The following is a 10513-nucleotide window of genomic DNA, read 5'->3' as shown; positions in this document are numbered from 1 at the left end:
AGCTTCGAAATGAATCACAAAGATTACAGCCACGGAAATCCAAATATACATCGTCACCTCCATATGCATGTATGCATAAAAAATCCAATCTACATATGCAATGATAAAATCGGAGTCAGACCTATTAAATTTACACGCTGCAGATAGGAAAACTGTCTACCAGGTTCCCCCGATAATCACAGACATGATAACATCTAAGTTGCCATATGTCTTTGCCAGTGAAGCCATACCTATTTATATGACACATGTAGGGCATGTGGCAAAGTGATTACCATTATAACGTTGAAAATGGATAAATGTGAGTCCCCACACATCGTCACCTCTGTATAACTAAGTATCCACCAAGAATAAAAATTGAATATGGAAAACAAGTTGTGGCCTGGAAAAGTATTCCAGGTCTGACTATATAGTAGATATCAGGTAAATAGCAATCTGTTTGCCATGACGACCACAGAAATGGACACGTGTTAGCGACAACATATCGCCATCTGTGAATCTATGTATCTACCAAAAATTAAACCTCTGTGTGGAAGACAGTTAGAGTTGTTGCCTGGACATGATATCATATCTATTTATAAAGTATATATAGGGAAAATGGCGACCTGGTTACCATGACAACCGAGGAAATGGACATATGTGAGTCGCGACTTATCATCAAATCAGTACCTATGTATAAAACAAAAATTAAAACTGCACATGGAAAATAATTGGAGATATATACTTGGAGATACACGGATACGGACGGACAGAAGGACAAAATGGTTATAAGATAATACGCTCCACCTAATGGCGACGAGAGCATAAAAATGCATGGGTATAACGTTAAACGAGAATAAAATAAAAATGTCAATAAATAAAGTACATTTTTACACACAAATACAGTTGATGTTTCCTGTTTGTTGCTACCATATTGCCTGTTTTTTTTGTGCATCCTACATGTATTTTTCTCTTCGTCAGTCTTCGATACAAAAAAAGAGTTTGGAACGGTTTCTGTCATGAGTAAAACTATGCGCACTTTGCGTTTACCTGGACATGTGTCAAAATGAACCTTATTTTACATGTAAAAAATAAAAGTATAAAGTAAAAAAAAAAAACGGAAAATATTTTGTCGCCATAAATATTATCGTCATTCAGTTTAACTTAGATTTAACTTGGATTTATCTTATATACATGTACTTACTTGTACATAGTATATGTATATGGCGAGAGATGATAAGAACAAATCCCAACAAAACTCATAAATGTTTATTTGCTGATGTCATTTTGTACCAATCGGTTGCTTCCGCAGTTGTTTAGACACTGCTGGTACATGCCTTGGTCCCGTTACCCAGTCTATTGTATTGCCGCAGAGTTAACTTACCAGGACTCCATACATACATCTTGAAGCTGGTCCACACATACAAATTAAGATCTACGACACACAAGTATGACCAATGCTTTAAACTGATCATGATTATCCAAATCACTTGGAGATAACTTTTTTCAATTCGCAAGACACATCTGCTAGGTAACTATATAAATGCAATTGCATATTGCTTTACAAGCAACCTTCAGATTTAATTTCAGGATCAGGTTAATCATGAACATTTTACCACATTCAACAATGAGTCCTTTTACGTAATCCCTGTATATTTACCTCTAGCTATTTCTAAATTCTCACTCATTTTATTCCATTGTATTAGTGTTTTTAAATGAGAACAATACAAGGTGAGGTTATTGATAATAACACACATCTGAGATAATTTAGCTTATACAGCTCATGTTGGAATTTATTCAAGTAAGTTGTATTTCAAACCACACTCACATATTTCCATGTATAAATAACATACCGATAAATTATGATAGCACTTCCCAGAGTCTGGAAACTCTGATTAGTAACACGTGGCAGACTTGTGTTCCGGTCGCTTCTCTCTATCTTGACTCCATGGTCTTCATGTCAGACACAGAATGGGAAGAGGCGTAGGTTGTACATCGGCCATCATCGATTCCTTTGTCTGGGAAAGCCGCAGCAGAATAGCAGTGAGCAGAAGTTCTATCCAAATCAGATGTCGGGGGGAATTTGAACATTCGACTAAAACTAGGACTGCATCCGGGTGAAAACAACGGGGAAAAGGGAACAGGTGGACGTGCTAAATGAGATGGACTTACGACATTCAGGTCAAGCTGGCATTTGCGCTCAGGACTTTGTGTCAGTGGGGTGGGCATCACCAAAGGAGAAGATTGTTTCTTGATGTTTTGTCCGGTAACCCGAAGGTCAGAACATTTATTACTTCGTCGAAGACGGGCTCTCCGGTTCTGAAACCACACCTGGAAAAATACAATACGAACGATGAGAAAACAGATAAAATGATTGATAAACTTTAATGAGACATTCTTAATAGAACAGACACCAGCCCCAATGCATTAAGCGTTCTTACCCGGACATTGGCCTCGGTAAGGCAGAGTTGTTGTGAGAGATACTCCCGGTCCACTCTACCTGGGTAATGGTTCTCCTCGAACTGCTGTTCTAGAATCTCCAACTGTTCGGCGGTGAATCGCACTCGAGTGTGGGACTTAGGTTCCACATGAGGTCCAGATACAGTTCGTAATGGGTAGGAGAATGGGAAGAAATGTGTTGCGCCAATTATGTAAGGATTAGGCTGAGGTATGAACCGTAATGGTAAAGGATGGACAACTGGAAGGCGATGTCTGGCCGAGATCTCGCACTGGTAGTAAGAGAGGGGAGCGGCCTGTGGCATATCCATCTTGTTTAATAATTGGAGTTTTCAAGGTGTGTCTTCTGGAAGGAAATGGTAATACTGTCATTTACGGCTTGAGTTAGATTTAAATAGTATGCGGTCAGCAAACAGATTTCTTATTGGTGCTTTGTGCAGAGTCTCCCGCTGATAGCTAAATAACAAGGACTCGGGTGTAGTGGGCGGTGTTTTTTCTGCCTACGGATTATCGGATTACTGTAATCCGCCTCTGGAACCGCGTTTTTTTCTGGTGGTATGTGTAAAGGACACTCTCAAAGACAGGAAAGTCTTGGAAGACACTCTCGATGGCTTGGCGACGTAAACAACTGCTCTCAAAGATCTAAGGAACATTCACTGGTTTAGTTATAGAAAGACAAATATAGTGGATAAGAGATAAACGATTTGTTTAAGTATTATATAGTGTATTCTTTTTCGATGAAACTGTTTGTGGTGTCATGTTTATGGTTTGGTGATGCTCTGCCTGTGCTTTGTCTGGATTGGTTAAGCATGAGGAAATCCATTGCAAAGAAAAAAAGCGAAATATTTAACCTCAAATAAATAGTAATCATTGTTATGGTATTATGTCTGTTTCAAATAAAGTATTAGTTTAAATATGCTGTGTAACTCCGTGGTAAATAACCAGGGAGAATCCTTGGGTGTCACGAAAGGCTTAGGCTTAAACTTTATTTACTCTCGGGACACATACATGTGGCATATGAAGATAGAAGTTTCACACGTGACCAAGAATGAGTTACCACAGACGATGCAGGTAGTACAGATCATCCTCTCAATACATTTAAACCAATGAATAAACGTATGTAAAGGTAAAGTCAGAGAAATATACAGCAGGCCGCTACATAGAAAACAGAAGTGTACATACGTATGTACAGCATGAAAAAAATAAGTGGTAATGAAATGGATAAATTTACACATCAACCCACTTAATTTTTACATTGCCGGATAACGTATATAATATCCCGGGGTGAACAACTTTTAAAACAGGGCAATGGAGAGTACAAAATCCATCATTGTTAGGAATGTTTAAAATCTACCGGTTTTAACAGGTAATTCGTGGTATGACATTCGAAATTTTGTATAAGCTATCCGCAGAGGGTCAGATAAAACGTATATGTAATGTTCTAGTTGCAATTTCTTTTTAATTTGTCGATAAAATATGCCTTTAGGTGATGCTAATGTAGATTCCCTATGAGTCTGAAGAAATTGGCCTGTTAAAATTTCTTGAATTTTTTAGGCCATCTAGGGATCTAAAATTTGGGTAATCAAAATGAAAACCATACCAGTTTCTCCACAGATGAATTTAATCTCATTTATCTATTCATTTATGATTATAGAAATTACTCATATAATCAAAAAATAGAGCCTTGTATAATGGTATTAGGAAGGCAGTTTACCCTGATTTAAACCATATATTATTCTACCCCAAATGAAATAATTCTTCTTTTGATCACCAAGCGTACATGATGCCTACCCAGTTCGCCATATGACACATATAACGGTGTTTCTCTTATTAGCATACAGGGAAATCAACATGGACTGCGTCAACACATTGGGAATGTCCAAATCCCCATATTCCATATGAGTGGACATTAGCACCATATCTTGTCCTTCCGCATCTGTGTTTCTTTGTCTCAGGGGTGGCATTACAAGGGTTGTTTGTGCTAAATTTCCCATGACTGCGTTGATTTTTCTTTTCGAAGATGAGCTGTTCTTCTGTTGATAACCATGCCTGCAAAAATAAAAATACTTAAGGTAAAGTGAAACACAGCACATGACTAACGTTTATGTTCATTGAAAGACTACCATTGAAAGTCCCTTAAACCGGAATTAAATAATTACTTGCATTTTTTTTCAACCCAGTAAAAGATTAGTGAAGCTTCGCATTGACACAGCTTCAGCACATCACCATTTCGAGAGCAAGGTGACGTCACGTTTACTCTAGCTTTCTAACGTCGAAGGTGTTTTCCGCATAGTAGTCTAGGCAGATGAAAGTTGTGCACTTCCGCAATGAAGTACCAAGTGATGAATTCAGTTTTCTCGGAAAATGGACATAGTAAAAGAGAATCACCGTTTGAACTGTTGATATAGCAGGCCTGCTATATCATTTACAAGGAACTCCAGTAACCCTGTTTCAGTATCCTAGCTGCAGATGCACGGCTGGGTATTCCTGGTTCAGGTCGTAACCTACAGAGGAGTTGTGCTGGTGATTTATGATCCCTATTAAATGTTTACAAAATTACAATAGGATTGTTGTACAACTTGATTCATGCTCAATTCTGAAACAAATGGAAATAAATCTAAGCACCACTGAGGCTGATCTAAACATTCGACTGTCGCTGGATTATATGCTTCAATTTTGTAGCCGTGGCTTTTGACAAATTTTGACTGTGATTAAAGGGTGCATGGCTCTTTGGTTTAGCATTTACACCAAATGTAAAAAATTAGGTCGAGGCAATGTTTTTCTAGAATTTGTTTTCTTAGAAAAATGTTTCATGTTAACTAATCCAGATAAAGCAAAGAGAGAGCAACAGTAAATCATAAACATGATACTACAAAAAGCTCCAATGAAAAACATAGAACACTCTATGTAATACTTAAACAAGCCATATATCTATTATCCACCATTTTTATCTTTCTGTAACTCCACCCATCAATGCTTTTTTTTTTAGATTTTTGAGAACAATTCTTTACATAGCCAAATCATTGACAGTGTCTTCCAAGACCTTCGTATCTTTGATGGTGTCTTTCACACATGTCAGTAAAAAACGCGGTTCCAGAGGTGGATTACAGTAATCCGATAATCCGTAGGCAGCTGCCCATGACACCAGATTTTCTGTTATTTAGTTATCAGTGGGAGTATGCTGTGATATTATATTTGTCTTTATATTATATTAGATATACCCAGATAATACCGTTTAGCACCTCCGGCCTCTTCCGCGACCCCGTGGAGGTCACCATTGTAATAAAGCTGGTCAAGGTCTAGATGGACACTATCAGCTACCATATAAAAATTCCCACAGTCTTAGTCAACATCATTTATGATTTTGTCTGACATTTTCAAGCTTTTATGCAGATACCAAAGAAAATGACGGCCAAAAGAAGCTTTACGACTGCGTGAGTTAAATTTAACCAGCCTTTTCAGCAAATTATTGTAGGTAAACATTGTTTGAAGCATATTCCCATGTGCGACAAGCGTCATATACACCCACACGAACTTTTTTGGAGACAACGAAAAAAGTTGAAGAATCACGTGATCCATTAATGGTCGCAACTGCACATGTAATAAGTGTATAAAAACGTTACACACAGTGTGCCGGACTTGCACACTGACTTATAGCGACCAAAGTAATGCCTGGATTGACTCCAGAACCACGCGAGAGGGCCATGGGTATGGTATCCATAGGAGCCACCCATGCCCACATTACACTGCTCTCGTGTAACTATGTCAAACTTAATGCAACGTCACAGACAGACAGGGCAGTGATCGGACAGGCCAAGAACAGGCAGGCCTAGGCTAAATACGCCCAGAGAAGACGAATACCTGTGCTTCTTACACCTGAGGAACCGTGTCCTGACAGTGACGTCATCGTCAATCAATGCCTTAGGTCACCGGGTCAGTCGGCAGACCGTGCCCAGGAGACTTATGGCTCACGGAATTAGGGCCTATCCACCATTCAGAGGTCAGTTGTCGGACATCGTCACCAGAGGTTGCAATGGGCTCGAATGGTACGCCGTTGGCAGCGACGTGATTAGCAACGAGTTGCTTTCACGGATGAAAGCCGCTTCTGCCTTTTTTCGAGCCGATGGCGGACAGTGAGTTTACCGTCGAAGAGGCGAACGAACGGCTGCATCATGCGTCGAGGAGGTGGTACCATTTGGTGGCGGCAGCGTGATGGTGTGGGGTGGGATTTGTGGAGAGGAACGGACACCACTGGTCATCATCTACGGGAACCTAACAGCTCAACGTTATTTGGGTGAAATCCTACGTCCTGTTGTTTTGCGTGGTGTCCTGTACCAGTATGACAACGCCAGACCCCATACAGCTCGAGTTGTGCAGAACTTCCTGGAAGCCAACGACGTCAACGTCTTGCCGTGACCAGCACGTTCCCCAGATATGTCCCCCATAGAACACCTTTGGGATATCATGGGTCGTCGAGTAAGACAACGGCCACACCTTGCGGCCAACCAACAAAAACTGTCTATTGAATCCCACGTCATCAGACGACTGACTTTTTCTATGCGTTAGAGAGTTTTTGGAAGCATTGAAGCAAGGGGTCGCTGCACGCGATATTGATTTGTTTTGAAAATAATCTGATTTTAAAAATAATCAACTTTTTTTTACTCTGCCCATGGTTAACAAAGATGTAATGGCTATTTTCTACCCCTGCTCTGTTTGTTCACTTGTAGAATGATTTGAGGGCTGCTTTGTCAGTTCTTCCTCAAGACTTTCAATATCTGAAGTCATTGGTCTTTTCAATATGTTAAACTCCAGTCACCCTGTTTTTTGCTTTGGCAAAATAAATTGATTTGAACTCTTTGTAAAGTTTCTTTTGGCCGTCAGTTTATAAACAAAGACGATAAGCTAACATGTAAGTGTCTCACATAAACAATTCTTGAATTCAAATGTCTAACACAACCAAATCTACAATGCAACATTTACCAAATTCAGCTACCATATAAAAATCCCGACGGCCTTAGTCAACATCATTTGTGACTTTTGTCTGACATTTTCAAGCTTTTATTCAGATAACAAATATAAACAAAGATAGTACGGAAACGTCTCATAACCTAACATACAAGTGTCTCATAAAATTCAAATGTTTGAATTAAACAAAGCTACTATACAATTGCCCACATAAACAGACCTATTATGTAAATGCCCCATAAAACACATCTACCATGTAAAAAGCTCAATTAGACAAACAAACCAAACACACGTCTTATCGTTTATCAACATTTACCCAAATGTCTCTCATAGACAAACGCGCCATGCTAATGTCTCATAAAGAAACCAAGGAAACAAATGCAACAAACCTGTTGATGTTTCATTATGCAAACCAACCAATCACGTCATATCAGTATACATAACAAGTAGGTGGCTCAAATATACATGCCAGGCTTGAAAATGTCTCGTGTAGACAACCCTATGAACACATTAATATAAGCAAACATACGAAGCAGAATATGTACCAAACCAATGTTTCGTATGATCAAACATGCTATGCAAATGTGTTACAGGCAAAAAAGTTTATTTATACAAATGTCTAGATCATGTACACAACTAAACTTGAACAACTAAATCATGTACGCACCACGTATAAGCAGACAAAACATGCATTCTACCAGTTAAGCAATCGCATAATGCAAATGTCATATATTTATTCGCCACGATATGGCTGAAAAATTGCCGATGTGGCGTAAAGCCATAATCATTCATTCATTCATATATTTATACCTATAGTACGTTTAGTGGGACGATTTCCTATCTAGTCGCAACGGATCCTTTCCAATGATTCATTTGTAGGTCTATACTTTGCAAAATATTGCATCTTTATTGATCAGATTTTTGTGTTATTGTCCTATTTGTTTATTAGTACCATTGACATTGACAAAAATTGTCATGCACCACCCAATAAGCGCTAGACTATGCTTGTGATAAAATGAGTGTATCTAATTCACAGTATTGCTCAAAGAAAACTTTTATGGGGTAAATTACACTTTTAAACTAGGAAAATGTATTTATTATATCGGCCTCTCGTCTTGAATAATCACTACTACATGGCGGATATCGCTTTTACCGTAAAACCCGAATTGTGTCATCCTTGTGTAATCCTGAAAATACGTGTAGCGACATAATGTTTGTTATAATGTCACCACGGCGGATGAAGAATAACAAAAATAAATAACTTCAATCCATACACCAAGATATTTATTATGGTTCCAACAGGAACAAGAGTAGCCTTATTATCAGGCCTGTCATTACATTTCTTCGCACACTCTTTGCACACAAAAACACTAATGATTAACGTCTTTCCATAGAATATATGTCTGGAGTCGAGCAGGAAATGGCATTGTAACCTGACTGGGGCTGGTGTGGGTATTGCATGGGGAGCCAGTGTACAGAGTGTCCAGCCATAGTCATTGTCGGAGGAGTGGGAAAACCACGGGAGTAGATTGGATAGAAGGGAGTCATTGGCAATCTGGAATAGGGCTCCGAAAGCTGACCGGGGTCTTGTATTCCTTGAGTGGCCATTATCATCATGTCTTGTCCCTTAGTATCGGTGTTTGCTTGTCTCTGGTGTGACTCTACAACAGGGGCTGGTCGTTCCAAATTTTCTATGGCCACGTTGTTTCTGCTTCCAATGTAAGATATTTCCTTGCGTCGACGAGCTGCTCTCCGTTTAATAAACCATGCCTGCAAAAGCAAACAAGATACAAGTTTAGTCAAATGTGAAATAATTTTGTACGCCCCGTCCCCTGGAATTGACTACAAAATAAATTGCGAAGGAACCTTTGATTAATATAATGGCGTCTATCGTATTTTCGCAGACAAAATTGCAAAGGTAATTGTTTTCACCCCCATAATTTTGTCGGTAATTAACATAATATATCTAGATTAATATAAATAGTACCTGTATACGAGACGTAGGGACATTCAGTTGTTGCGAAAGACTCTCAACAACCACCTTATCTGGGTAATGACATGCCGCAAACACAAGTTTTAGGATCTCTAATTCCTGTTGCCGTAAAAGTGTTCGAGTGTACAACCTTGGCACGGCTGGAGTTTCTGGAGATGTCCTTCTGTTTGCATATCGCTGCTGTGTGTTAGTATTCCGGTAATACAGGATGCGAGCTGCAGACACAATATCCATTATTTCTCCAGTTTAGAGCTTTCGATGACAGCTAGCAGAATATCTGAGGTCTGGTATGTCTCACATGTTTGCTGCTTACATTATAAGTACGATTTGGATTTGACATCTTGTCATTTGATTGGTTGCAGCAATAACGCCACCTGCAGTGATTTGCACTTAAGAGATGCTCCCATTTTCTTTGATGTTCTGGTATTTGCGACATCATTACTCACTTTGACCCCAATTAAACTATTTATAGCCAAAAAAAACAAGCATACATACTTTTACATTAACATTTATAGATTTTCGGCTTCAGAGGTTTTCTGTGTTTAAACACATGTGAAATTTGAAACGAAACCTTTACAAATAATATGAACCAATACACGTATGTGCAGTATATACACACTGGTACAATATGTGCACAACGAATGAACTGTAGATATCTTTTAGATACAATAATTCCCTTATTCCTTAGAAAATGTGCGTATCATTACACTGAAACATTCTAGTGTTGAAAATATAAAACACAACTCACGTAGAATGATATATGCATATGTAATATCTGAAGCTGTATATTAAAATACAATGACAGTAGAATGCAATCGTCATTTTCCTTGAACTTCGATAAGGCTTGAGCGTCTATATTTCAATTAGCGTTCAAAGATATATCTTATAATGGTCAGTAGCCTGCATACAATATCCAGAGTGTCCAGTTATAGTAAATCTTGCAAGACAATGAAAGAAGATAGGAGAGAATGGAAACTTGTCAGTCTGGAATAGGACTCAATAAAGGCACAGGAGTCTTCTAGTCTTTAAAAGAATAACTTGTTCCGGCAAATCCAAAACGTAACACTTGAAGTAGTATCAGAGAAAAGATCTTCACGAATGTATAATATGGATGCATCTGTA

General features: G+C 38.7%; 2 protein-coding genes across 2 annotated transcripts; both read right to left on the bottom strand.

Moving 5' to 3' along the window:
• Nucleotides 1-1911: 1911 nt before the first annotated feature.
• LOC135475665 (retina and anterior neural fold homeobox protein 2-like) lies at nucleotides 1912-2744 on the bottom strand. Its single transcript, XM_064755596.1, has 2 exons — nucleotides 2418-2744; nucleotides 1912-2307 (listed from the first exon to the last, which is right to left on the bottom strand). Exons 1-2 carry the CDS (start codon nucleotides 2742-2744, stop codon nucleotides 1912-1914), a joined length of 723 nt encoding a protein of 240 aa, XP_064611666.1.
• Nucleotides 2745-4220: 1476 nt separating this feature from the next.
• LOC135475664 (homeobox protein Mix.1-like) lies at nucleotides 4221-9625 on the bottom strand. Its single transcript, XM_064755595.1, has 4 exons — nucleotides 9386-9625; nucleotides 8979-9168; nucleotides 5666-5750; nucleotides 4221-4482 (listed from the first exon to the last, which is right to left on the bottom strand). The coding sequence occupies exons 1-4, from the start codon at nucleotides 9623-9625 to the stop codon at nucleotides 4221-4223; spliced, it is 777 nt and encodes a 258-aa protein (XP_064611665.1).
• Nucleotides 9626-10513: the final 888 nt, after the last annotated feature.

Source organism: Liolophura sinensis, chromosome 9 (assembly GCF_032854445.1).
Source record: "Liolophura sinensis isolate JHLJ2023 chromosome 9, CUHK_Ljap_v2, whole genome shotgun sequence".
Lineage (NCBI taxonomy): Eukaryota > Metazoa > Mollusca > Polyplacophora > Chitonida > Chitonidae > Liolophura > Liolophura sinensis.
Note: the sequence above shows the minus strand (reverse complement) of the source record. Positions and strands in the feature narration are given on the sequence as shown.